General features: G+C 44.6%; 1 protein-coding gene across 1 annotated transcript in view; it reads left to right on the top strand.

Moving 5' to 3' along the window:
- The window catches only part of ADGRA3 (adhesion G protein-coupled receptor A3), an 89,229-nt gene that overhangs the window by 51,625 nt on the left and 14,561 nt on the right, over positions 1–23,043 (top strand). The window contains exons 7-12 of the mRNA XM_063921678.1: positions 1,879–2,092; positions 3,079–3,243; positions 12,964–13,165; positions 13,619–13,768; positions 19,225–19,386; positions 19,683–19,886. Coding sequence (XP_063777748.1) covers positions 1,879–2,092; positions 3,079–3,243; positions 12,964–13,165; positions 13,619–13,768; positions 19,225–19,386; positions 19,683–19,886 — 1,097 coding nt within the window. The remainder of the gene's footprint in view (positions 1–1,878; positions 2,093–3,078; positions 3,244–12,963; positions 13,166–13,618; positions 13,769–19,224; positions 19,387–19,682; positions 19,887–23,043) is intronic.

Here is a 23,043-nt window from a genome sequence, read left to right as displayed (position 1 = left end):
CCGAGTGAGCCTAAGCTTTCTCAGCCGTGCCGTCGCAGGGCGGTTTGCGAGGCCATGGAAAATGCGTCTTGCGGCGCAGTCCTTGGCCTCACCATTCCCGGAACACAGGGGCGATAGGCAGTATAGTGATTTTTACTGAATCACCCCCTTACATCAAGTCTATTTCAGCCTCTGAGTCCTATAAAATAAAAAAGTTCCATCTCCCATATATGCTAGATATTGGGATTTCTATAAACGTAATAGGGAATATTACCTATCGATCTTTCATGAAAGCTTTTTTTTCCATTGATATAGTCTGCTGTGTGAACACCAAGTCATAATTGTATTTAATATGTGCAAGCACGGGTTTCATCGGCTTTCTGCTGTCATGTTTTCTGTCACTCGCCTCGTTACTCCTTGTATATAACTTCAGCACTGTAGGAAAAATCTAAAGAACAAGATTTTGGGCTAAATTAAAGCTGCTTGCACTATATACGTCATTAAAAATAAAATAAAAAAAAATCTCTTGGCTTTGTCACCAAAAAAAAAACCCTTTATATTTTTTTCAAATGTTTATCATTTTGGGGGGAATTCAATTATCTGTGTAGTTCACTGCTGGCTAATTAATCCCTCTTGACTGTTCAATTAGTTCCAAAGGCAGGCTGCAGTTAATGGGGGTTTTCTTTTCCAGAACCAAAAAAGAAAACCCCAATAAATTGGCCGTTACCGCGTGTCTCAAACCAGTTAACACATAGATTCCAGAATAGGTTCCGGGACCTATGTGTTAACGTCTGAAAACTGTTTTATTTATTTAATTTATCGGGCAAGAAAAAGGGGCTCTAATTGACCTTTAATTATCCCTTTTTTTCACACCAGTTAAATTAAAGGGTCTAACGGATTCCTCCCCTTATGTTCTCTAATCCGTCACACGTTATGACCTTGATATATACTCGAAGTACAACTTTTACTTTAATAATGCACTACTCCTTTTTTGGCTTTCTACTAGGATAAAAATAGTTTTCTTTACAATTCCTCTGCATGTTGTTCACTGAGCATTGAATAATAACATTGTCTTAGGTTACATAACTTTTTCTGTTACATGTTGAGGAATGACTTAAATTTCCCCTTTCTTTGTTTACTTACTAATGTATTTATTATCTCTAGTTAAATATTGTTACTGTTTGAAAAGTTTCACAAGAAAGCATGGATACATTTACTTGAACAAGAAAGTACATAAAAACATAACAACTTCTAGTATTTGCTAAGCCCTAAATTTATATTTTTTCTTTTATAATAGATGTTGAGAACTAATGCTCAATCCTTATTCTTTCAGCACAATATAAGCCAAAATGAAGAATCCGTGGGGGGGGGGGGGGGGAGAATTAATACAATTATTATTTACTAGTAAAGGGACCCTTTCTCCTCCACTCTCGTACCCCATAGATGCCAGTGCGGCGCCTCCCTGCTGGCTAAGTTTGTACCATCTGCCTAGCAAAGTTAACACCCCTACAGTGCACAATCCCTAGAAAGGTAGTGGTGAAGCCCTCTTTCTTCAGTCACTGGGGCGGATGTATTAAGCCTGGAGAAGGGATAAAGACATGATAAGTGTAAGGTGATAACGCACCAGCAATCAGCTTCTAATTGTCAATTTACATATTGGAACTGATTGGCTGGTGCGTTATCACCTTGCGCTTATAACTGCTTTATCACTTCTCCAGGTTAATACATCTGCCCCAATGGGAGGTCTTTGTCACCCGCACAGTCCTCAGTATGAAAAGTGGTTTGGCTGGAGTAAATCTACTAAATATGTTTTATAAATTGAGTTTCAGTGTTGGGTGAATGTTTTCTTCTTTTTTCTTTTTGGGTTTGTTTCTATTTATTTATTGTTTGTTTCATCAGAATCACCTCTCGAGTTGCCATCGTTTTACATGACCCCTTCGCATCGCCAAGTGGTCTTTGAAGGGGACAGTCTTCCTTTCCAATGCATGGCTTCCTATATTGACCAGGACATGCAGGTGTTGTGGTATCAAGATGGAAAGATTGTAGAAACAGATGAGTCGCAGGGCATTTTTGTTGAGAAGAACATGATCCACAACTGCTCGCTGATTGCTAGGTACTGGTGCTTTCTTTCATCTTGATATATTATGATCAGGGATGGCGATTTAAGTCGTTTTGACCAGTTTGCTACTTTAGAAACCTGATCGGCTTTAACTCCTTTGCATAGAGAGATGTTAGGTACGTTGGTTGTCTAAAATACTAGTATTAAAACCATTGGGGTTAACTGTAGCTGGTAACTTCCTAATAAAATAGAATCATTATTACTACAGTACATTTTAAAATCTTCCTTTGGTATTTAAACGTTTTAGAGGTCCAAGTAAAGAGCCCAAGATAAGTATCTCGGTAACAGGTCATGACTTATGTCAAGGAACATTACCACTCATTTGTATAGTAAAGGTCCCCTTTCCCTGATAGTAACAGATATGAGTATTCTGACATATGTCACTCATACTGGCCGGCTCATATAAGGCCTAATTCAGATTTGAGTGCAGCAGCAAATTTGTTAGCAGTTGGGCAAAACCATGTGCACTGCAGGGGGGGCAGATATAACATGTGCAGAGAGAGATAGATTTGGGTGTGGTGTGTTCAAACTGAAATCTAAATTGCAGTGTAAAAATAAAGCAGCCAGTATTTACCCTGCACAGAAACAAAATAACCCACCCAAATCTAACTCTCTCTGCACATGTTATATCTGCACCCCCTGCAGTGCACATGGTTTTGCCCAACTGCTAACAAATTTGCGACTGCGATCAACTCTGAATTACCCCCCTAGACTCCTTTTATTTGTCATTTACTCTGGTACCATAGCAACATCACAGGGAGTTTTTAGATAATCTATACAGGGGATTTATTTCTTAGTATGCACTGATGCAGAAGCCTTTACCTGCTTAATGCATCAATGAAAGCAGCCTAGCCACATTGTCCTATGATTCTTTCCAGATATATTCTGACCCTTGTTTATTATGTCTATGCTGAACACTAGGTGTTGGTTTATATTTAATGCATTGGGTTGTGACCTCTCTCTCAATATTTTTTTGCTAGTGCCCTGACCATTTCCAATATACAAGCTGGATCCACAGGGAACTGGGGCTGCCGAGTGCAGAGCAGGCGTGGTAATAACACCAGGACTGTGGACATTGTAGTACTAGAGAGCTCGGCGCAGTACTGCCCTATGGAAAGGGTTATTAACAACAAAGGGGACTTTAGGTAAGTGATTTGTTATACCTAAGGTTTCTTTTTAACATGTGAAATACATTTACTAGTTTATTGACCTGTGGCCACGTGATGGGTTTTTCCTGGTGTCTAGTGAGAATCCGCTGCGCCATCTTGAACTCATTTATAATGTTATGTGATCCAAAAATTAAATGGGTTCATGAACAGTTATTAATAATTTTATTTATATAGCGCTCTTTCTCCAAACAGGACTCAAGGCGCTTTACAGACATCAAAACAATAAACATAATACAGAAGATTAATACAGCAATACAAAGGCCACACAGACATAAAAAATGAAAACCTAGAACGCATAAAGTAATCATAATGCAGGATTGGTGTAGACATTTTGAGTGTATGAAGATGCCCCTATGATGTGATGTATATGGCGCCATTTGGTGCTGTAGTGCCAGTGGGTAGGCGTGGTATTATAAATCACACACATACTACAGAAACTTCTGAATGGGATTACAACAAAAGCAGTCACTGTTGCACACTGTACCCTGGCCTCATGTGCTTTCTTAGTTGTATATATGTGTATGTGTGGGGGGGGTTTAGGAGTTAATCTAGTTCTCAAAAGAATGGACTCTCTCCATGGGGCAGTGGTATTATCGCTGAGCATGCAGGGAAATGTGTGGCATATTTTGCCTGTTTTTCTAGGAATATTTTCACGATATGAAAAACTTATTTTTTAATTTAATTTTCATCTCTGATATTCATTATATATTTTGATAAAATAAAATACAATGTAACCTTAACTGTGCCAAGTTTAGTATACTATAGTTTTATGCAAATATCTAGGAAATATTGAGTTTTGATTTATGTCTGCTGTGACCTATTTTAAGACTTTCCTGGACTCTGCCATACCCCTCCCTTTACGTTGATGCCCATATTTTGAAACTAGGTGCTTGCTTTTGATTTGTGAGATGCTGAAATCCTCTGGAGAAGGTTGATGAGGTCAGGTAGGACATAAAGGAAAAAGGGGGAATGAAGGCAAACAATGGCATCTCTACTAAACCTCTCTTAGAAACGGATATACTAACACCACCGTAGAAATTAGGTCAAGTACTATAACAAGAATATTTTTATGCATTCACTGCTTTAATATGTACATTGGACAAACCTAAATGAATATATTGTTAGAGGCCCTTTACGTGCTTCTGCTTGTTCATCTTTCTGCCACAGCTGTTAATAACCATAACGAGTTTCCTCCCAGCCATATTACACATATTACTATTACATGCTGATGCACTGCACAGACGGGATCAGTACGTAATCCCGCTGGACGGGATCCCGGCGGTCGAAATACCGACGCCGGAATCCCAACTGCACAATCCCGACAGGGGTGGCAAGCGGAATGCAGCCCCTTGTGGGCTCGCTTCGCTCGCCACGCTGTGGCACACTATTATATTCTCCCTCTATGGGAGTCGTGGACACCCACGGAGGGAGAAAATGTCGGGATTGTGCCGGTCGGGATTCCGCCGTCGGTATTTCGACCGCCGGGATTCCGTCCAGCGGGATGTTGACCGCATCCTGCACAGACTGGATGTATAAAGTACATACTAAACACTGATAAGGAATTTAAAGAGCATAATCCTTGTTAAATATTAAATGAAGATAAATTATTTGTATTTTAATTTGATCAAATTATGAAAACCAATCTCTTATACAACAGTGAGTTCAATTCAGAAAGTTTCCTAAGCTGGAAATGGAAGTTCAATTCATTCTTGGTCTGGGCAGCACAGCGGCATAAGGGGTTAGTGCCGCTATCCCACAGTACTTAAAGGATTTTGATCCAATTCCCAATATGGCCATATCTGTGCAAAGTTTGTGTTCTCCCTATGTTTGCTAGGAGTTTACATCGAATGCTTCCGGCTACCTTCCAAAAAGTCCAGAAAGATTCTGATAGGGTAATTTGATCCTAGTGTGCATTTGTGTCATTGTGTTGTTGGGATGTTGTACTGAGCTCCAGGGTTTAGTGATAGACTGAGACCTAGGAATAATTTGTAACTCATTTCTTGGTGCATTCGCAATTCACTCACTGCGTACTGCCTCTCAGACGCATGCTCAGTAAGAAAACACTGACCAATGTAAGAGCAATAGCCGCTATGCGGCAACACCTGAATGAGCCTCATTGTGCCCCAGGGCACATAAAACATCCCCAGTTGGCCAGCTAACACATGTTGGTGTAATAAGCCTGACATTTTCACAATTAGAGCTGTGTGTGCTTAGGGGTTTGGGCCATACAGAACCATAAGAAGCAGCAACCATTGACCCCTCTCTGCAGCTCCGCAATCATTTTAAACTGATTGACAGAAAAGATTGCAGGGTCCTATAATACAGGAGAAGTCTGTGAGTACTGTTTCAGCATGCAGTTCCCGATGCGCCATGAAGGGAAAGTGCTCAGTCAGTGGATCCTGTAAGTAAGGGTAACTGCGAACACTGCCTTAAGAGATAGTGTGTGTGTGTGTGTGTGTGTGTGTGTGTGTGTGTGTGTGTGTGTGTGTGTGTGTGTGTGTGTGTGTATATATATATATATATATATATATATATATGTGTGCTGTGACACCCTGGGGTTCCACGGGTTAGTGGTCCAGGACCAATTCAAATGATATATGGTCAATATAACAGGTAAAACCAGTGTTGGTGGCTGTCAATCAGAAAATATGTGGACAGACAGAAATTAATCCAGTCCCTCACCACACAGTTGAACCTCAGAATGACATATAAACTCAAATTACTTAATTTGATATTTCTTTCTTAATTTCTCATTAAGGGAGATATCCAATAAGCCGCGGTAAAACATTGGGTGGTTTTCGCGATTTTTCACGATGTTGCACCGATTTATTTTTTATTTTTATACAGGCTATCTTAATAGATAGCCTATAAAAAAAAAATGCCTTTTCTCCCGAAAACACACGTTCAGTTAAACCTGTGTTTTCGTGAGAAACAGCCCTGTTTTCGCTTGAAAACAGGGCTGTTTCCAGGGATTTGGTTTCGCCTACCTGAGGGAGGCGAAACAAAATCCCAGAGAAGCCGCGGCGACCTGCAGTGTCCCATGTCCGCTGCAGCAGCAGGCTGCTGGGGACACCGTAAGGACCATGGGGAATAGCGGCTCCGCTGGAGACTGGGCACAACTAAAGAAAGCTTTAGGACTACCTGGTGTGCACTGGCTCCTCCCACTATGACCCTCCTCCAGACCTCAGTTAGAATCTTGTGCCCGGCTGAGCTGGATGCACACTAGGGTCTCTCCTGAGCTCCTAGAAAGAAAGTATATTTTAGGTTTTTTATTTTACAGTGAGATCTGCTGGCAACAGACTCACTGCAGCGAGGGACTAAGGGGAGAAGAAGCGAACCTACCTAACTGGTGGTAGCTTGGGCTTCTTAGGCTACTGGACACCATTAGCTCCAGAGGGATCGACCGCAGGACCCGACCTTGATGTTCGTTCCCGGAGCCGCGCCGCCGGCCCCCTTACAGAGCCAGAAGCAAGAAGTGTTCCTGAAAATCGGCGGCAGAAGACTTCTGTCTTCAACAAGGTAGCGCACAGCACTGCAGCTGTGCGCCATTGCTCCTCATGCACACCTCACACTCCGTCACTGATGGGTGCAGGGCGCTGGGGGGGGGGGGGGCGCCCTGAGGGCAATATAAACACCTTGGCTGGCAAATCATCACAATATATAGTCCCAGGGCTATATATGTGATAAATTACCCCTGCCAGAATCCATGAAAAAAGTGGGAGAAAAGTCAGCCGAAAAAGGGGCGGGGCTATCTCCCTCAGCACAGTGGCGCCATTTTTTCTTCACAGTGCAGCTGGAAGACACCTCCCCAGGCTCTCCCCTGTAGTTTTCAGGCTCAAAGGGTTAAAAAGAGAGGGGGGGCACTAAATTTAGGCGTATATGTATACAAGCAGCTATTGGGGGAAAAATCGCTCAGTTATATTGTTAATCCCTGCATTATATAGCGCTCTGGTGTGTGCTGGCATACTCTCTCTCTGTCTCCCCAAAGGACTTTGTGGGGTCCTGTCCTCAGTCAGAGCATTCCCTGTGTGTGTGCGGTGTGTCGGTACGGCTGTGTCGACATGCTGGATGAGGAAGGTTACGTGGAGGCGGAGCAGAGGCCGATAAATGGGATGTCGCCCCCTGTGGGGCCGACACCAGAGTGGATGGATAGGTGGAAGGTATTTAACCGACAATGTCAACTCCTTACATAAGAGGCTGGATAACGTAACAGCTGTGGGACAGCCGGCTTCTCAGCCCGCGCCTGCCCAGGCGTCTCAAAGGCCATCAGGGGCTCAAAAAACGCCCGTTACCTCAGATGGCAGACACAGATGTCGACACGGAGTATGACTCCAGTGTCGACGAGGTTGAGACCATATACACAATCCACTAGGAACATCCGTTGCATGATCTCGGCAATGAAAAATGTGTTACACATTTCTGACATTAACCCAAGTACCACATAAAAGGGGTTTTATGTTTGGGGAGAAAAAGCAGCCAGTGTTTTGTTCCCCCATCAGATGAGTGAATGAAGTGTGTAAAGAAGCGTGGGTTCCCCCGATAAGAAACTGGTCATTTCTAAAAAGTTACTGCTGGTATACCCTTTCCCGCCAGAGGATAGGTCACGTTGGGAGATATCCCCTAGGGTGGATAAGGCGCTCACACGTTTGTCAAAAAAAGGTGGCACTGCCGTCTTAGGATACGGCCACTTTGAAGGAGCCTGCTGATAAAAAGCAGGAGGTTATCCTGAAGTCTGTATATACACACTCGGGTACTATACTGAGACCTGCAATTGCCTCAGCATGAATAGTGCTGCTGCAGCGTGGTCTGATACCCTGTCAGATAAATACCCTAGACAGGGATAATATTTTGCTAACATAGAGCATTTTAAAGACGTCGTCTTATATATGAGGGATGCACAGAGGGATATTTGCCGGCTGGCATCCAGACTTAATGCAATGTCCATTCTGCCAGGAGGGTATTAGAGACCCGGCAGTGGACAGGTGATGCTGACTTTAAAAGGCACATGGAGATTCTGCCTTATAAGGGTGAGGAATTGTTTGGGGATGGTCTCTGGGACCTCGTATCCACAGCAACAGCTGGGAAGAAAAATTTTTACCTCAGGTTTCCTCACGGCCTAAGAAAGCACCGTATTTTCAGGTACAGTCCTTTCGGCTTCAGAAAAGCAAGCGGGTAAAAGGCGCTTCCTTTCTGCACAGAGACAAGGGAAGAAGGAAAAAGCTGCACCAGACAGCCAGTTCCCAGGATCAAAAATCTTTCCCCGCTTCCTCTGAGTCCACCGCATGACGCTGGGGCTCCACAGGTGGAGACAGGTGCGGTGGGGGCGCGTCTCGGGAACTTCAGGGACCAGTGGGCTTGCCCACAGGTGGATCCCTAGGTTCTGCAAGTAGTATCACAGGGATACAAGCTGGAGTTCGAGGCGACTCCCCCTCGCCGTTACCTCACATCAGCCTTGCCTGCTGCCCTCGGAGAAAGGGAGGTAGTACTGGCGGCAATTCACAAGCTGTACTTCCAGCAGGTGAAATCAAGGTACCCCTCCTTCAACAAGGCCGGGGTTACTATTCCAAAATGTTTGTGGTACCGAAACCAGACGGTTCGGTGAGACCCATTCTAAAATTGAAATCCTTGAACACTTATATACGAAGGTTCAAGTTCAAAATGGAATCGCTCAGGGCGATTATTGCAAGCCTGGAGAATTTCATGGTATCACTGGACATCAAGGATGCTTACCTGCATGTCCCTATTTACCCTCCTCACCAGGATTGTCATTACCAATTCCAGACGTTGCCATTGGTCTGTCCCCGGCACCGAGGGTATTTACCAAGGTAATGGCCGAAATTATTATCCCGTACTTGGACGATCTCCTTATAAAGGCGAGGTCCAGGGAGCAGTTGTTTGTCTGAGTAGCACTATCTCGGGAAGTGCTACAACAGCACGGCTGGATTCTGAATATTCCAAAGTCACAGCTGGTTACTACGACGCGTCTACTGTTCCTGGGTATGGTTCTGGACACAGAACAAGAAAAAAGGGTTTCTCCCGGAGGAGAAGTCCAAGGAGTTGTCGTCTCTAGACAGAGACCTCCTAATACAAATCCAGGTGTCGGTGCATCAATGCACGCGAGCCCTGGGAAAGATGGTAGCTTCTTACGAAGAAATTCCATTCGCCAGGTCCCATGCAAGGATCTTCCAGTGGGATCTGTTGGACAAGTGATCCGGGTCGCATCTTCAGATGCATCGGCGGATAACCCTGTCTCCAAGGGCCAGGGTGTCGCTGTTGTGGTGGCTGCAGAGTGCTCATCTCCTAGAGGGCCGCAGATTCGGCATACAGGACTGGGTCCTGGTGACCACGGATGCCAGCCTTCGAGGCTGGGGGACAGTCACACAGGGTAGAAACTTCCAAGGACTATGGACAAGTCAGGAGACTTCCCTACACAAAAATATTCTGGAACTAAGGGCCATTTAAAATGCCCTAAGTCAGGCTAGACCCCTGCTTCAACACCGGCCGGTGCTGATCCAGTCAGACAACATCACGGCGGTCGCTCATGTAAACCGACAGGGTGGCACAAGAAGCAGGATGGCGATGGCAGAAGCCACAAGGATTCTCCGATGGGCGGAAAATCATGTGTTAGCACTGTCAGCAGTGTTCATTTCCGGAGTGGATAACTGGGAAGCAGACTTTCTCAGCAAACACGACCTCCACCCGGGAGAGTGGGGACTTCATCCAGAAGTCTTCCAAATGATTGTACACCATTGGGAAAGGCCACAGGTGGACATGATGGCGTCCTGCCTCAACAAAAAGCTAAAAAGATATTGCGTCAGGTCAAGGGACCCTCAGGCGATAGCTGTGGACGCTCTGGTAACACCGTGGGTGTACCAGTCGGTGTATGTGTTCCCTTCTCTGCCTATCATACCCAGGGTAATGAGAATATTAAGAAGGAGAGGAGTAAGAACTATACTCATTGTTCCGGATTGGCCAAGAAGAGCTTGGTACCCAGAACTCCAAGAAATGATCTCAGAGGACCCATGGCCTCTGCCGCTCAGACAGGACCTGCTGCAGCAAGGGGCCTGTCTGTTCCAAGACGTACCGCGGCTGCGTTTGACGGCATGGCGGTTGAACACCGGATCCTAAAGGAAAAGGGCATTCCGGAGGAAGTTATTCCTACGCTAATTAAAGCTAGGAACGAAGTGAACGCAAACCATTATCACCGCATATGGCGGAAATATGTTGCGTGCTGTGAGGCCAGGAAGGCCCCAACGGAGGAATTTCAGCTAGGTCGATTTCTGCACTTCCTACAGTCAGGGGTGACTATGGGCCTAAAATTGGGTTCCATTAAGGTCCAGATTTCGGCTCTATCGATTTTCTTCCAAAATAGAACTGACTTCACTGCCTGAAGTTCAGACTTTTGTTAAGGGAGTGCTGCATAGTCAGCCCCCGTTTGTGCCTCCACTGGCACCGTGGGATCTCAACGTGGTGTTGGATTTCCTGAAGTCGCATTGGGTTGAGCCACTTAAATCCGTGGAGCTAAAATACCTCACGTGGAAAGTGGTCATGCTGTTGGCCTTGGCGTCGGCCAGGCGTGTATCAGAATTAGCGGCTTTATCATGCAAAAGCCCTTATCTAAATTTTTTATATGGATAGGGCGGAATTGAGGACTCGTTCCCAATTCCTTCCTAAGGTGGTATCAGTTTTTCATGTGAACCAACCTATTGTGGTGCCTGCGGCTACTTGGGACTTGGAGGATTCCAAGTTACTGGACGTAGTCAGGGCCCTGAAAAATATGTTTCCAGGACGGCTGGAGTCAGGAAAACTGACTCGCTATTTATCCTGTATGCACCCAACAAGCTGGGTGCTCCTGCTTCTAAGCAGACTATTGCTCGCTGGATCTGTAGCACGATTCAACTTGCACATTCTGCGGCTGGACTGCCGCACCCTAAATCTGTGAAAGCCCATTCCACGAGGAAAGTGGGCTCTTCTTGGGCGGCTGCCCGAGGGGTCTCGGCTTTACAAATTTGCCGAGCTGTTACTTGGTCGGGTTCAAACACTTTTGCAAGAGTCTACAAGTTTGATACCCTGGCTGAGGAGGACCTAGAGTTTGCTCATTCGGTGCTGCAGAGTCATCCGCACTCTCCCGCCCGTTTGGGAGCTTTGGTATAATCCCCATGGTCCTTACGGAGTCCCAGCATCCACTTAGGACGTCAGAGAAAATAAGATTTTACTCACCGGTAAATCTATTTCTCGTAGTCCGTAGTGGATGCTGGGCGCCCATCCCAAGTGCGGATTGTCTGCAATACTTGTATATAGTTATTGCCTAACTAAAGGGTCATTGTTGAGCCATCTGTTGAGAGGCTCAGTTATATTTCATACTGTTAACTGGGTATAGTATCACGAGTTATACGGTGTGATTGGTGTGGCTGGTATGAGTCTTACCCGGGATTCAAAATCCTTCCTTATTGTGTCAGCTCTTCCAGGCACAGTATCCTAACTGAGGTCTGGAGGAGGGTCATAGTGGGAGGAGCCAGTGCACACCAGGTAGTCCTAAAGCTTTCTTTAGTTGTGCCCCATCTCCTGCGGAGCCGCTATTCCCCATGGTCCTTACGGAGTCCCAGCATCCACTACGGACTACGAGAAATAGATTTACCGGTGAGTAAAATCTTATTTTATATTTGTCTCTGACAATCGTGGCAAGGTGCACATTACAGTGCTGGAGTTCTGATTTCTGTAGACGTATTGGAAAGGTTGGTAGGGCCTCTGACAAAGTATTTCACATAATCAGGGAAAATTCCTACAGACGTGACACCCCGGTGGCCATACGCAGTGCTTGGTGAAAGTGCCTTACCTTACCACATGCTAATGACAAGTGTAACATAAGGGCTTCTCGATCTTGCACCTAATTAGATTTTGATCATCTGGGCTTTTTAAGTGGAAAAAAAAAATCCATGTATTCTACCCGCATCCACTATCTGCACCAGTTACTGTATGTACCACCTTTGTGTAATCAGCATTCTCACCACCAGCTGCTTATGGTTACTATGGGTCTGATACACCTTCCATAATAGAACCACATGTGACGCAGGAATCTGAATCCAAGTTATTTGGTGGGCATATGTGTTTACTTTGATTCCATCGATTGTAGTTTTCTCCACAGAGGAAGTAAGTTGGTTGGTCTAGATCAGGGTCGGTCAACTCCAGTTCTCAGACGCCCTCACCAGGTCATTTTATCAAGATTTTTTTTTAAGCATGCACAGAACAGTTAATCTATTTTGCTTGTTTAGTAATTATCCCAGCAGTTTACACACAGAGAAATCCTGAAAACATGACCTGTGGGGTGTACTGTAGGACTGGATTGGATGCAGCTCCCCCCTGGTTTAACAGAGGAGTGAAGGAGTCAGGAGAGAGATTTTCCTGTGTAGGATTTGCTTCTAGGTCTTTTATATAAAACTGATTTGAGCATATAAATAGCAGCTTATTTGTGTTCTTCTCTGTGGTGTGTGTTATACCGTGTTCCTTACCTGGCCCTGTGCTCTCTTCTTATTGGCTTTAACGCCCCACATATTACACTGTACAAATAGTAATATGTAGCTTTGCATAATAATATCTGTAACCGTTCTTTTGTTTTCCTTAATATCAAGTCAGATGCTCTTTCTGCGCGTGCTGGACAAAATTCTTATAATGCGATGTAATTATATAACTCTATAGGTGGCCAAGAACATTGGCAGGAATCACTGCATATCTTCTGTGTACGCGTTATTCTGCTGGCAACGGCATCTACCCTGGCAACCAACAAGATGACATCAGAGCTTGGCGACGATGTGACAGAGGGGGCTTCTGGGCAGAGGAAGACTATTCTCGATGCCAGTATGCTAATGATGTTACACGTGTCCTGTACATGTTTAATCAGGTATTCCAAACAAATAAGCAGTACCTATAATGGGAGATCTCGTACCTCACCTTGTCCAATATCTCCTTTTGGTGGAACACACATAAATCTGGAAACACCACTTAATAGCATAGAAAACAGTCATAGCAAACGAGAACTCTCTAACCCAACGCTGTAATTTTACACGTGATATTCAGCATTTCCAGATTATCACCAGATAATGCATCTTTGTGTTGGTCATGTAACCTCTCACCACCGGCTGGCATCTTGTGCCATTACTGACTGCACAAGTATTTTATTCTCCATCCTCTGATTGGTTGTGGATTGTAATAATCTACATTTTATATTGTCCCTAGAGTTGCTTAAATTGTTTGTCTGCTTTAATTGTAATTGTGCTAGTGTTGTTCATCGACCTAATACTCAAAAAATCTCAGTATTTATATATGTGAAGTCCTCTTTTTCATTTTCCCTTAGATGCCCCTTAACCTGACTAACGCAGTGGCGACCGCTAAGCAGCTTCTGGCCTACACCGTGGAGGCGGCAAACTTCTCTGACATGATGGATGTCATCTTTGTTGCTGAAATGATTGAAAAATTTGGGCGTTTTGCTGAAAAATACAAAGAGGTAACCGCAATCATTTTACCTTCCATATTATTCACCTGACCACATGAATAACAGCACAGAATAGCATTACGTCGCTCTGTAACAGCACAGATAGGGTTACATCACTCTAGCAGTGCAGAATAGGGTTACGTCGCTCTAGCAGCGCAGAATAGGGTTAACGTTGCTCTAGCAGTGCAGAATAGGGTTACGTCGCTCTAGCAGCGCAGAATAGGGTTAACGTCGCTCTAGCAGTGCAGAATAGGGTTACGTCGCTCTGGCAGCGCAGAATAGGGTTACGTTGCTCTAGCAGCACAGAATAGGGTTATGTTGCTCTGTAACAGCACAGAATAGGGCTAAGTCGCTGTGTAGCACATAGAATAGGGCTACATCACTCTGTAACACAGGATAGGCTTACGTCGCTCCGTAACACATAGCAAGCATTACGTTAGTCTGTAACCATGCAGAATAGGGCTACGTCGCTCTGTAACGCATAGGAAGCATTACGTTACTCTGTAACCATGCAGAATAGGGCTACATCACTCCGTAACACATAGGAAGCATTACGTTGCTCTGTAACCATGCAGAATAGGTCTACGTCGCTTCGTAGCACATAGGAAGCATTACGTTACTCTGTAACCATGCAGAATAGGCCTACGTCGCTCCGTAACACATAGGAAGCATTACGTTACTCTGTAACCATGCAGAATAAGCCTACGTCGCTCCGTAACACATAGGAAGCATTACGTTACTCTGTAACAATGCAGAATAGGGCTACGTCGCTCCGTAACACATAGGAAGCATTACGTTTCTCTGTAACCATGCAGAATAGGGCTACGTGGCTTCGTAGCACATAGGAAGCATTACGTTACTCTGTAACCATGCAGAATAGGCCTACGTCGCTCCGTAACACATAGGAAGCATTACGTTACTCTGTAACCATACAGAATAGGGCTACGTCGCTCCGTAACGCATATGAAGCATTACGTTACTCTGTAACAATGCAGAATAGGGCTACGTCGCTCCGTAACACATAGGAAGCATTACGTTACTCTGTAACCATGCAGAATAGGGCTACGTCGCTCCGTAACACATAGGAAGCATTACGTTACTCTGTAACAATGCAGAATAGGGCTACGTCGCTCCGTAACACATAGGAAGTAACACATAGGAAGCATTACGTTACTCTGCTTCCTAACATAATGCTTCATTTGCTTTTAATGTTCAAATACCTATGTGACTAATCCTGAATTCCTCTAGCACTTACGGAAATTCCTACACCCATGTATGAAATGTTTGTGTTTCTTCATCAGGATAAATTCTTTGTACATATCCATATTATGGTCCACCCTTACGATACAGGTTTTTGATCCGGAGAGAGTAAGAGCCTCCTCTGCACAGTTTTCCTATACCAGACAATGCCATCTTGCTGGTGTACGTGGCCAGCACACCTACCTAAAGTCATACCACCATGAATTTGCCCAATTCTGTCCTATCTTGGAAGCAATACATTGATGGGCCAGGTTAGTACTTGCATAGGAGACCACCTTGGATTACAGGGTACTGTAGGTTAAAGGCTCCACCACATCGCAATACCCCTGAGCCTAGCACTTGGTTATATACGGCTACCACTGTGCATTAATTTAGGGCTATTGCTCATTCTTATGTGACTATTTCTGATACATACATATATAGTACAGTGCTACGCATACATTACTGTCCTGCCTTTATGCATTTATCATTTGCACTAATACATTACTTTCTAAATACTAACCTTTACTTGAACGCTCATCGTGAAAGATAACACATAGGAAGCATTACGTTACTCTGTAACCATCCAGAATAGGCCTACGTCGCTCCGTAACACATAGGAAGCATTACGTTACTCTGTAACCATGCAGAATAGGGCTACGTCGCTCCGTAACGCATAGGAAGCATTACGTTACTCTGTAACCATGCAGAATAGGGCTACGTTGCTCTGTAACACATAGAAAGCATTACGTTACTCTGTAACCATGCAGAATAGGCCTACGTCGCTCCGTAACACATAGGAAGCATTACGTTACTCTGTTACCATGCAGAATAGGGCTACGTCGCTCCGTAACACATAGGAAGCATTACGTTACTCTGTTACCATGCAGAATAGGGCTACGTCGCTCCGTAACACATAGGAAGCATTACGTTACTCTGTAACCATGCAGAATAGGCCTACGTCGCTCCGTAACACACAGGAAGCATTACGGTACTCTGTAACCATGCAGAATAGGGCTACGTTGCTCTGTAACACATAGGAAGCATTACGTTACTCTGTAACCATGCAGAATAGGGCTACGTCGCTCCGTAACACATAGGAAGTAACACATAGGAAGCATTACGTTACTCTGTAACCATGCAGAATAGGGCTACGTCGCTCTGTAACACAGTGTTACGTTGATCCGTAACACATGGGATAGCATTACGTTGCTCTGTAAAAGCGCAGAATATGGTTACATGGCTCTGTAGTGCACAGAATGAAGTTAAATCACTTTGTAAGAGCATAGAATAGGGTTACCTTGCTCTGTAACTGGATTGCAGAGCAGACTAAAGAAACTTATAATTTCCGTTATAAAGATGGAAAAGCTTAGACTTGTAGTTCCACAACAGCTGAAGAGGAAGGCGTTGCTCTTTTGCTGTTATGTGCATATGTGTAAAACAGTTCAGATGTATGAAATTGTAAGCACTGCTGTGTGTTCTTTATGGACAGTCCATATGTGGTGTATATACCTTTTACTGTATGAGAACTGAAGAGAGAAAAAAGAAGGACTGTGATATTGGGACACACTTACAAAATCTAGACAGTTCTAAAATTGGAATTTTTATTGATATAAATGAAAATAAAGTATTAACCATCGCATAAATCCAGTGGAACAATACACATACACCTATAGTGTATGAAACAAATTTGTATGTCACAGCCAAGTTTTGAATGACTACAATGGTTCTGGATAAATTAATTATCCTGCAAATCAGATTAGTGGTTGGCTGTATTAATAAGGTTAAGAAGTGAAAAGTAAAAACAAATTGAATCTATATACACAATTATAATCATAACGGCGTATGATCACAATCTGGCGAAATTGTGGGTATGGGGAGTGGACCCAATAATACATCAATATTAGGGTTATATAACCAAAAATGGGTTTCCCCAGAAAACAGTGATCCTGGTAATACTTGAAAACGGTCCTGCTATGGATCAACATAAAGTTATACCATCCTGCTTAGTGAAAGGGTATAATGAGAAAGAGTAAGAGAAAAAAAAATTCAGAAAAAACGCAGTATTCTATATGGTATCTACTGCCCAGCTGTGTACCCACGGTAAGGAACGGGTGGGTTTGAGTACTAAAAGGGTGGAATGGAGTTCCAGATGTGGGAAGGATAAAGCTATTGAATCTGCTTTGATTGGGGTTTTCTCCAGTGGCCCCTGTTGGAGAAGACCAGCACAAGGGAGACTGGGTATCCTTTCACGATGAGCGTTCAAGTAAAGGTTAGTATTTAGAAAGTAATGTATTAGTGCAAATGATAAATGCATAAAGGCAGGACAGTAATGTATGCGTAGCACTGTACTATATATGTATGTATCAGAAATAGTCACATAAGAATGAGCAATAGCCCTAAATTAATGCACAGTGGTAGCCGTATGTAACCAAGTGCTAGGCTCAGGGGTATTGCGATGTGGTGGAGCCTTTAACCTACAGTACCCTGTAATCCAAGGTGGTCTCCTATGCAAGTACTAACCTGGCCCATCAATGTATTGCTTCCAAGATAGGACAGAATTGGGCATATTCATGGTGGTATGACTTTAGGTAGGTGTGCTGGCCACGTACACCAGCAAGATGGCATTGTCTGGTATAGGAAAACTGTGCAGAGGAGGCTCTTACTCTCTCAGGATCAAAAACCTGTATCGTAAAGGTGGACCATAATATGGATATGTACAAAGAATTTATCCTGATGAGGAAACACTAAAACATTTCATACATGGGTGTAGGAATTTCCGTAAGTGCTAGAGGAATTCAGGATTAGTTACATAGGTATTAGAACATTAAAAACCTGTGCGACTAAACCTGAATTCCTCTTGGTAGCAACACACAATACTGCTGGCACTTATGGAGATTCCTCCACCCATGTATGAAATGTTGTTTCCTCATCGGGATAAATTCTTTGTACGTATCCATATTATGATGCACCTTTACTGTACAGGTTTTTGATCCTGAGAGAGTAAAGGCCCGTACACACTGGCCGATATAACGGCCGTCCTCTTGAACGGCCGATATATCGCGGGTTTGTCGGCCAGTGTGTACGGCCGTATCGCGTTGGCCCCACAGCACAGCCGACTGCCAATATATCTACCGATATATTGGCGCGTCGCTGTGTGTGTACGGCGGTCGGCTGACCGCCCGTACACATGCTGCTGCGGCGTCCGGCAGTGATTGACAGCTGAACCGGGCGGACGTGTGTACACGCCCGCCCAGTACATGACGTCAGTCCCCAACGGATCGAGCAGTGTGTATGCTCAACACACTGCCCGATCCGTCCATAGATATATCTGCAGATCAATTTATCTGCAGATATATCTACTAGTGTGTACCCACCTTAAGAGCCTCCTCTGCACAGTTTTCCTATACAAGGCACAACGCAATCTTGCTGGTGTATGTGGCGAACACCCCCACCTACAGTCATACCACATTGAATATGCACAATTCCGTCCTATCTTGGAAGCAATGCCATACGGAATATGGCGTTTTTTCTGAAATTTTTCTCTTACTCTTTCTCATTATACCCTTTCACTAAGCAGGATGGTATAACTTTGTGTTGATCCATAGCAGGACCGTTTTCAGGTATTACCAGTATCGCTGTTTTTCTGGGGAGACCCATTTTTGGTAATATAACCCTAATATTGATGTATTATTTGGTCCCCATACCCACAATTCGCCAGATTGTGATCATACTCCGTTATGATTATTATTGTTTATATAGATTTAAAAAAAAAATCTTACTTTACACTTCTATACGTTATTAATACAGCCAACCACTAATGTGATTTGCAGGATAATACATTTATCCAGAACCATGGCAAGCATTCAAAACTTGGCTGTGACATACTCGCACATTATTTTCATACACTATAGGCGTGTGTATGTGTATTGTTCCAGTGGATTCATGTGATGATCAATACTTTATTTTAAAGTATATCAATACAAAATTCCAATTTTAGAACTGTCTAGATTTTGTAAGCGTGCCCCATATCCAGAGTCTTTGTTTTTTTTTCTCTTCAATTCTCATATTACCCTCTTGACTCTTGGGAGCACCACCAACCTAGTCTACTTTACTTGAATACAAGGTTCATCAGTATGTGTTTGTTATAAGAATATCACCTAGAACATATAAATGTAATCCCACCCAGGCAAACACTGTGCGGAATCAAGCCCTTCCTTTCATTGCAGCTTGGTGACGTCATGGTTGACATAGCCAGTAACATAATGCTGGCTGACGAGCGAGTCTTGTGGATGGCACAGAAAGAGGCGAAGGCTTGCACACGTATAGTGCAGTGCTTACAGCGTATTGCTGCCTACCGGCTGGCCAATGGCGCGCAAGTATACTCCACAGTAAGTCAAAACAGATACATGCAAAGTGTATATTATTCAGAATATTCAAAACCTTGATGGAAAATGTTGATTCATAGTGGAACGGATGTTTCTCATAATCTCTTGCATGTAACAATAGTCAAAGTTAGGGGCAGAGACTACCATAGTAATAGTAAAAGATGCCTTTCAGCTCTTGGGAGTGATTCCACTGCGACCACTGTAGTCCATATTATCTCTGGTGTACAATGACAAATCCTGTTTTGTTTCATTGTTACATAGAATTTAATATGTTTTTCTTTTTGTTTTCCTTTTTTCAGTTTTCCCCAAACATAGCTCTGGAAGCCTATGTGATAAAATCCGCGCTCTTCAGCGGAATGACCTGTACAGTGTTTCAGAAACTGGCTGCGTCCGATCGCGTGGGATTAGCTGACTTTGGGAGAAGAGACCCCGACGGGAACCTGGATAAACAACTAAGCTTCAAGTGCAATCTGTCCAGTACCTTCAGTGTGGTGGCATTAAAGGTAATGCTTACATCCTGTCATGTCGCACATTTCTCAGTTAATGCCATATTCGTGTCATGAGAGTCTACCGTAACGTAAGCCACAACAAAACATTCATGTCCTGTAATTAACCCTGGTGTTCTGTACAACTACACACATTAATATTCAATGGATATCAGTGGGTGGATAAAAGGGCTTTCTTTATCATCCACTAGGGGTCACTGGAGTACTCTTGGAATATGGACGGGCTTCCGTAGGAACAGCACTGAATATTTAAATTTAGAACACTCCACCTCTCCATATCCCCGAGTACCTCTCAGTGTTTTTTCTGTGCTCGAAGTAGTAACAGCTCTGTGGCTCAGGTCACAATTACTTTGAATTTTATTTTTATTTTTTATTTTTTCTATTTTTATACATCCCTTTCCCCCTTCCAAAAGGCAGGGTCAGGGATAGTACAGCTATTGATAGCAGCAGTGGCGTGTCGGGCCTCTCTGAAAGAGCTCCCTCACAGCCACACACACGCACACACACCTCCTGCTCAGGCTGGCCGGCGCTTGTTCAGAAGCCCCGTCGGAGCCTCCTCACAAGCTGCAGGATCAAAGGTATGTGAACGGGGCGGTCAGCTCCCGCTGCCGCCCCGAGGTGTGGGGACATTGTTAGCACGCTGCTCTCTCCACTTAGCCGCCCGCCGCTGCTCTCCCCACTCAGCCGCCCTCCCCACATGGCGACGGCCACAGCTGATCTTCCGCTTCACAACAACGGCTCCGGCGCCGCTGCTCTGCCGCTCACAGGGCGCCGGTAGCCGCAGCTCTCCCGCTCACGGAGCCGGCCGCCGCTACTGCTCCGGGTCCCACCGCTGTTTGACGCGCTGCTCACCCGGGCTCACAGGCGATCCGCTCGGCGATACCCGCTGGGGCCCCACACGCTGCGCTGCCGCTGCTCTTAATCTGAAAGAGCATGCAGCCATTACCACAAGGGTGAGGCGAAGGGGGGGGGGGCAATAAATAAGGGGGCAACAGAGCGGCATAAGAAATACTGCAGCACCAGCAGATGCTAGGCTGCAGGGATATTTGCAGGGTTATAATCAGTGGAAGTTTGTAACCAGCACTAGGATTATTAAGCATAGCATGGCAGCCATTTTAACATGCTTCCTGTGTCTTCCTGCTGTGATTCCAGAACGTTCCTGTCCTACATCTCTACTCCACCGGAGGCGCAGGGGTGTTAGTGGGAATTTGGGATCACATTTCATAGTACTGGCCACGTGTACTGCACTCGGCCAGATATATATACAGAGACACCTTACTGCTATTTTACTGAGTCGTGCAAGTGTCTGTTTTTGTGTATTGTATTGTCTGTCGCCATAATGAGTAAGGCACCAGCAAAAACTAAAAAGCATAATTGCAAAGTCTGTAACAGTGTGTTACCGGATGGATCTACCACAAAACGGCAAGATCTGAGTCTAGGGTGAGACCGCCAGAACTACCGGAGGCGTCTCAGCCTTGCGTAAGGTCCAAATCCATTTTGGGTAAACGGGATAAATTTCATATGTCTTATGATTTTCCAGTTTCTGCTATGTTGCATTCTGACGATTCCATGCCAGACCTCACGGAACAAGATGAGGGTGAGGAGGGCGAAGTGGAGTCAGATGGCGAGGATTTTAACAGTTCCGGCATTGATGATCTCATCAGAGCGGTACGTCAGTCTCTGAAGTTTCCTGAAACTGAGGAGCCTCTCACAAATGATCAGGTCGTATTTACGAAACGACGAAAAACGCCAATAAGTTTTCCTGTGTCGGAATCTCTTAATCAGATGTTAGTAGAAACACGACAGAATCCAGATAAACGGTTTTCTATACCTCGCAGATTTAAGTCTAGTTATCCGTTTCCAGACTCGGTAACGTGTACATGGGAGAATCCACCAATAGTTGATTCTTCAGTGTCCAAGCTTACCAAGAAATTAACCATACCAGTGCCAGCAGCTACTACGCTTAAAGACCCTTCAGATCGCAAGATAGAAACTATGCTAAAATCCATGTATGTAGCAGCAGGTGTAATGCTGAGACCTGGATTGGTTGGCATTTGGGTCACTAAGGCGCTCATAATATGGCTTACAGAACTCAAATCTGCTTTACATGACGAAAACCTGATACTACTTGTAAATCAAATGAGTGAGGCTGTAGAGTATCTCTGCACAGCGTCTACTGACGTCTGTCAGCTCACTTCTCGTATTTCATCGTCGCTAGTAACGGCACGAAGAGCACTCTGGCTGCGTGCCTATCATGCGGAGGCAGAGGTCAAACGAGGTATAGAGGCGTTGCCTTACGATGGCAAGAAGTTGTTTGGCCCTGAATTGGACGCATGGATTGCTGAGGCTACGGGAGGTAAGTCGGTTTTCTTACCATTGCCTCCACCGGTATCAAGAAGGTACGCTGGACCTTCGTTCAAATCTTTTAGACCTCAGCCCTTTCGAGGACGTGGCAGAGGAACAGCCACGCCTGCTAGACGTGGTCGAGGACGTGGTTTCCAACAAACCAACACAACTCGCCAGGACGCTAAGGTTACCGACAAGCCAGTGGCATGACGGGCTACCAGCCCATCTCGGTTCTCCGATTGTGGGAGCACGCCTTCAGACGTTCCATTTGGCGTGGTTCCACACATCCGCGGATGGGTGGATCCGCAATTTAGTGTTAAAAGGTTACAAAATAGAGTTCGACTGTCTTCCGCCTCTGCGGTTTTTCAAGACAGGATTGCCTCTGTCGGACGACAAGAGGACTGTTCTGCAAATTGCCATTCAGTCCCTACTGGATTCGGCAGTTTTGATTCCGGTCCCTGTACACCAACAGGGTCAGGGTTATTATTCAAGTCTGTTTGTGGTACCAAAGCCGGATGGCTCAGTCAGACCAATATTGAACTTAAAAGGTCTCAATCAGTATGTAACTTACTACAGATTCAAAATGGAGTCTCTGCGGTCGGTGATTGCGGGTTTAGAGCCAAAGGAATTTATGATTGCGCTAGATCTCAAGGATGCGTACTTACACATTCCAATTTGGCAGCCTCATCAGAAATTCTTACGGTTTGCAATACGCCAGAACCATTACCAGTTTCAGGCTCTACCGTTTGGCCTGTCATCAGCGCCTCGGGTATTCACCAAAGTGATGTCTGTCATGATAGCTCATCTC

Source organism: Pseudophryne corroboree, chromosome 1 (assembly GCF_028390025.1).
Source record: "Pseudophryne corroboree isolate aPseCor3 chromosome 1, aPseCor3.hap2, whole genome shotgun sequence".
In the NCBI taxonomy this organism is placed as follows: Eukaryota; Metazoa; Chordata; class Amphibia; order Anura; family Myobatrachidae; genus Pseudophryne; species Pseudophryne corroboree.
Note: the sequence above shows the minus strand (reverse complement) of the source record. Positions and strands in the feature narration are given on the sequence as shown.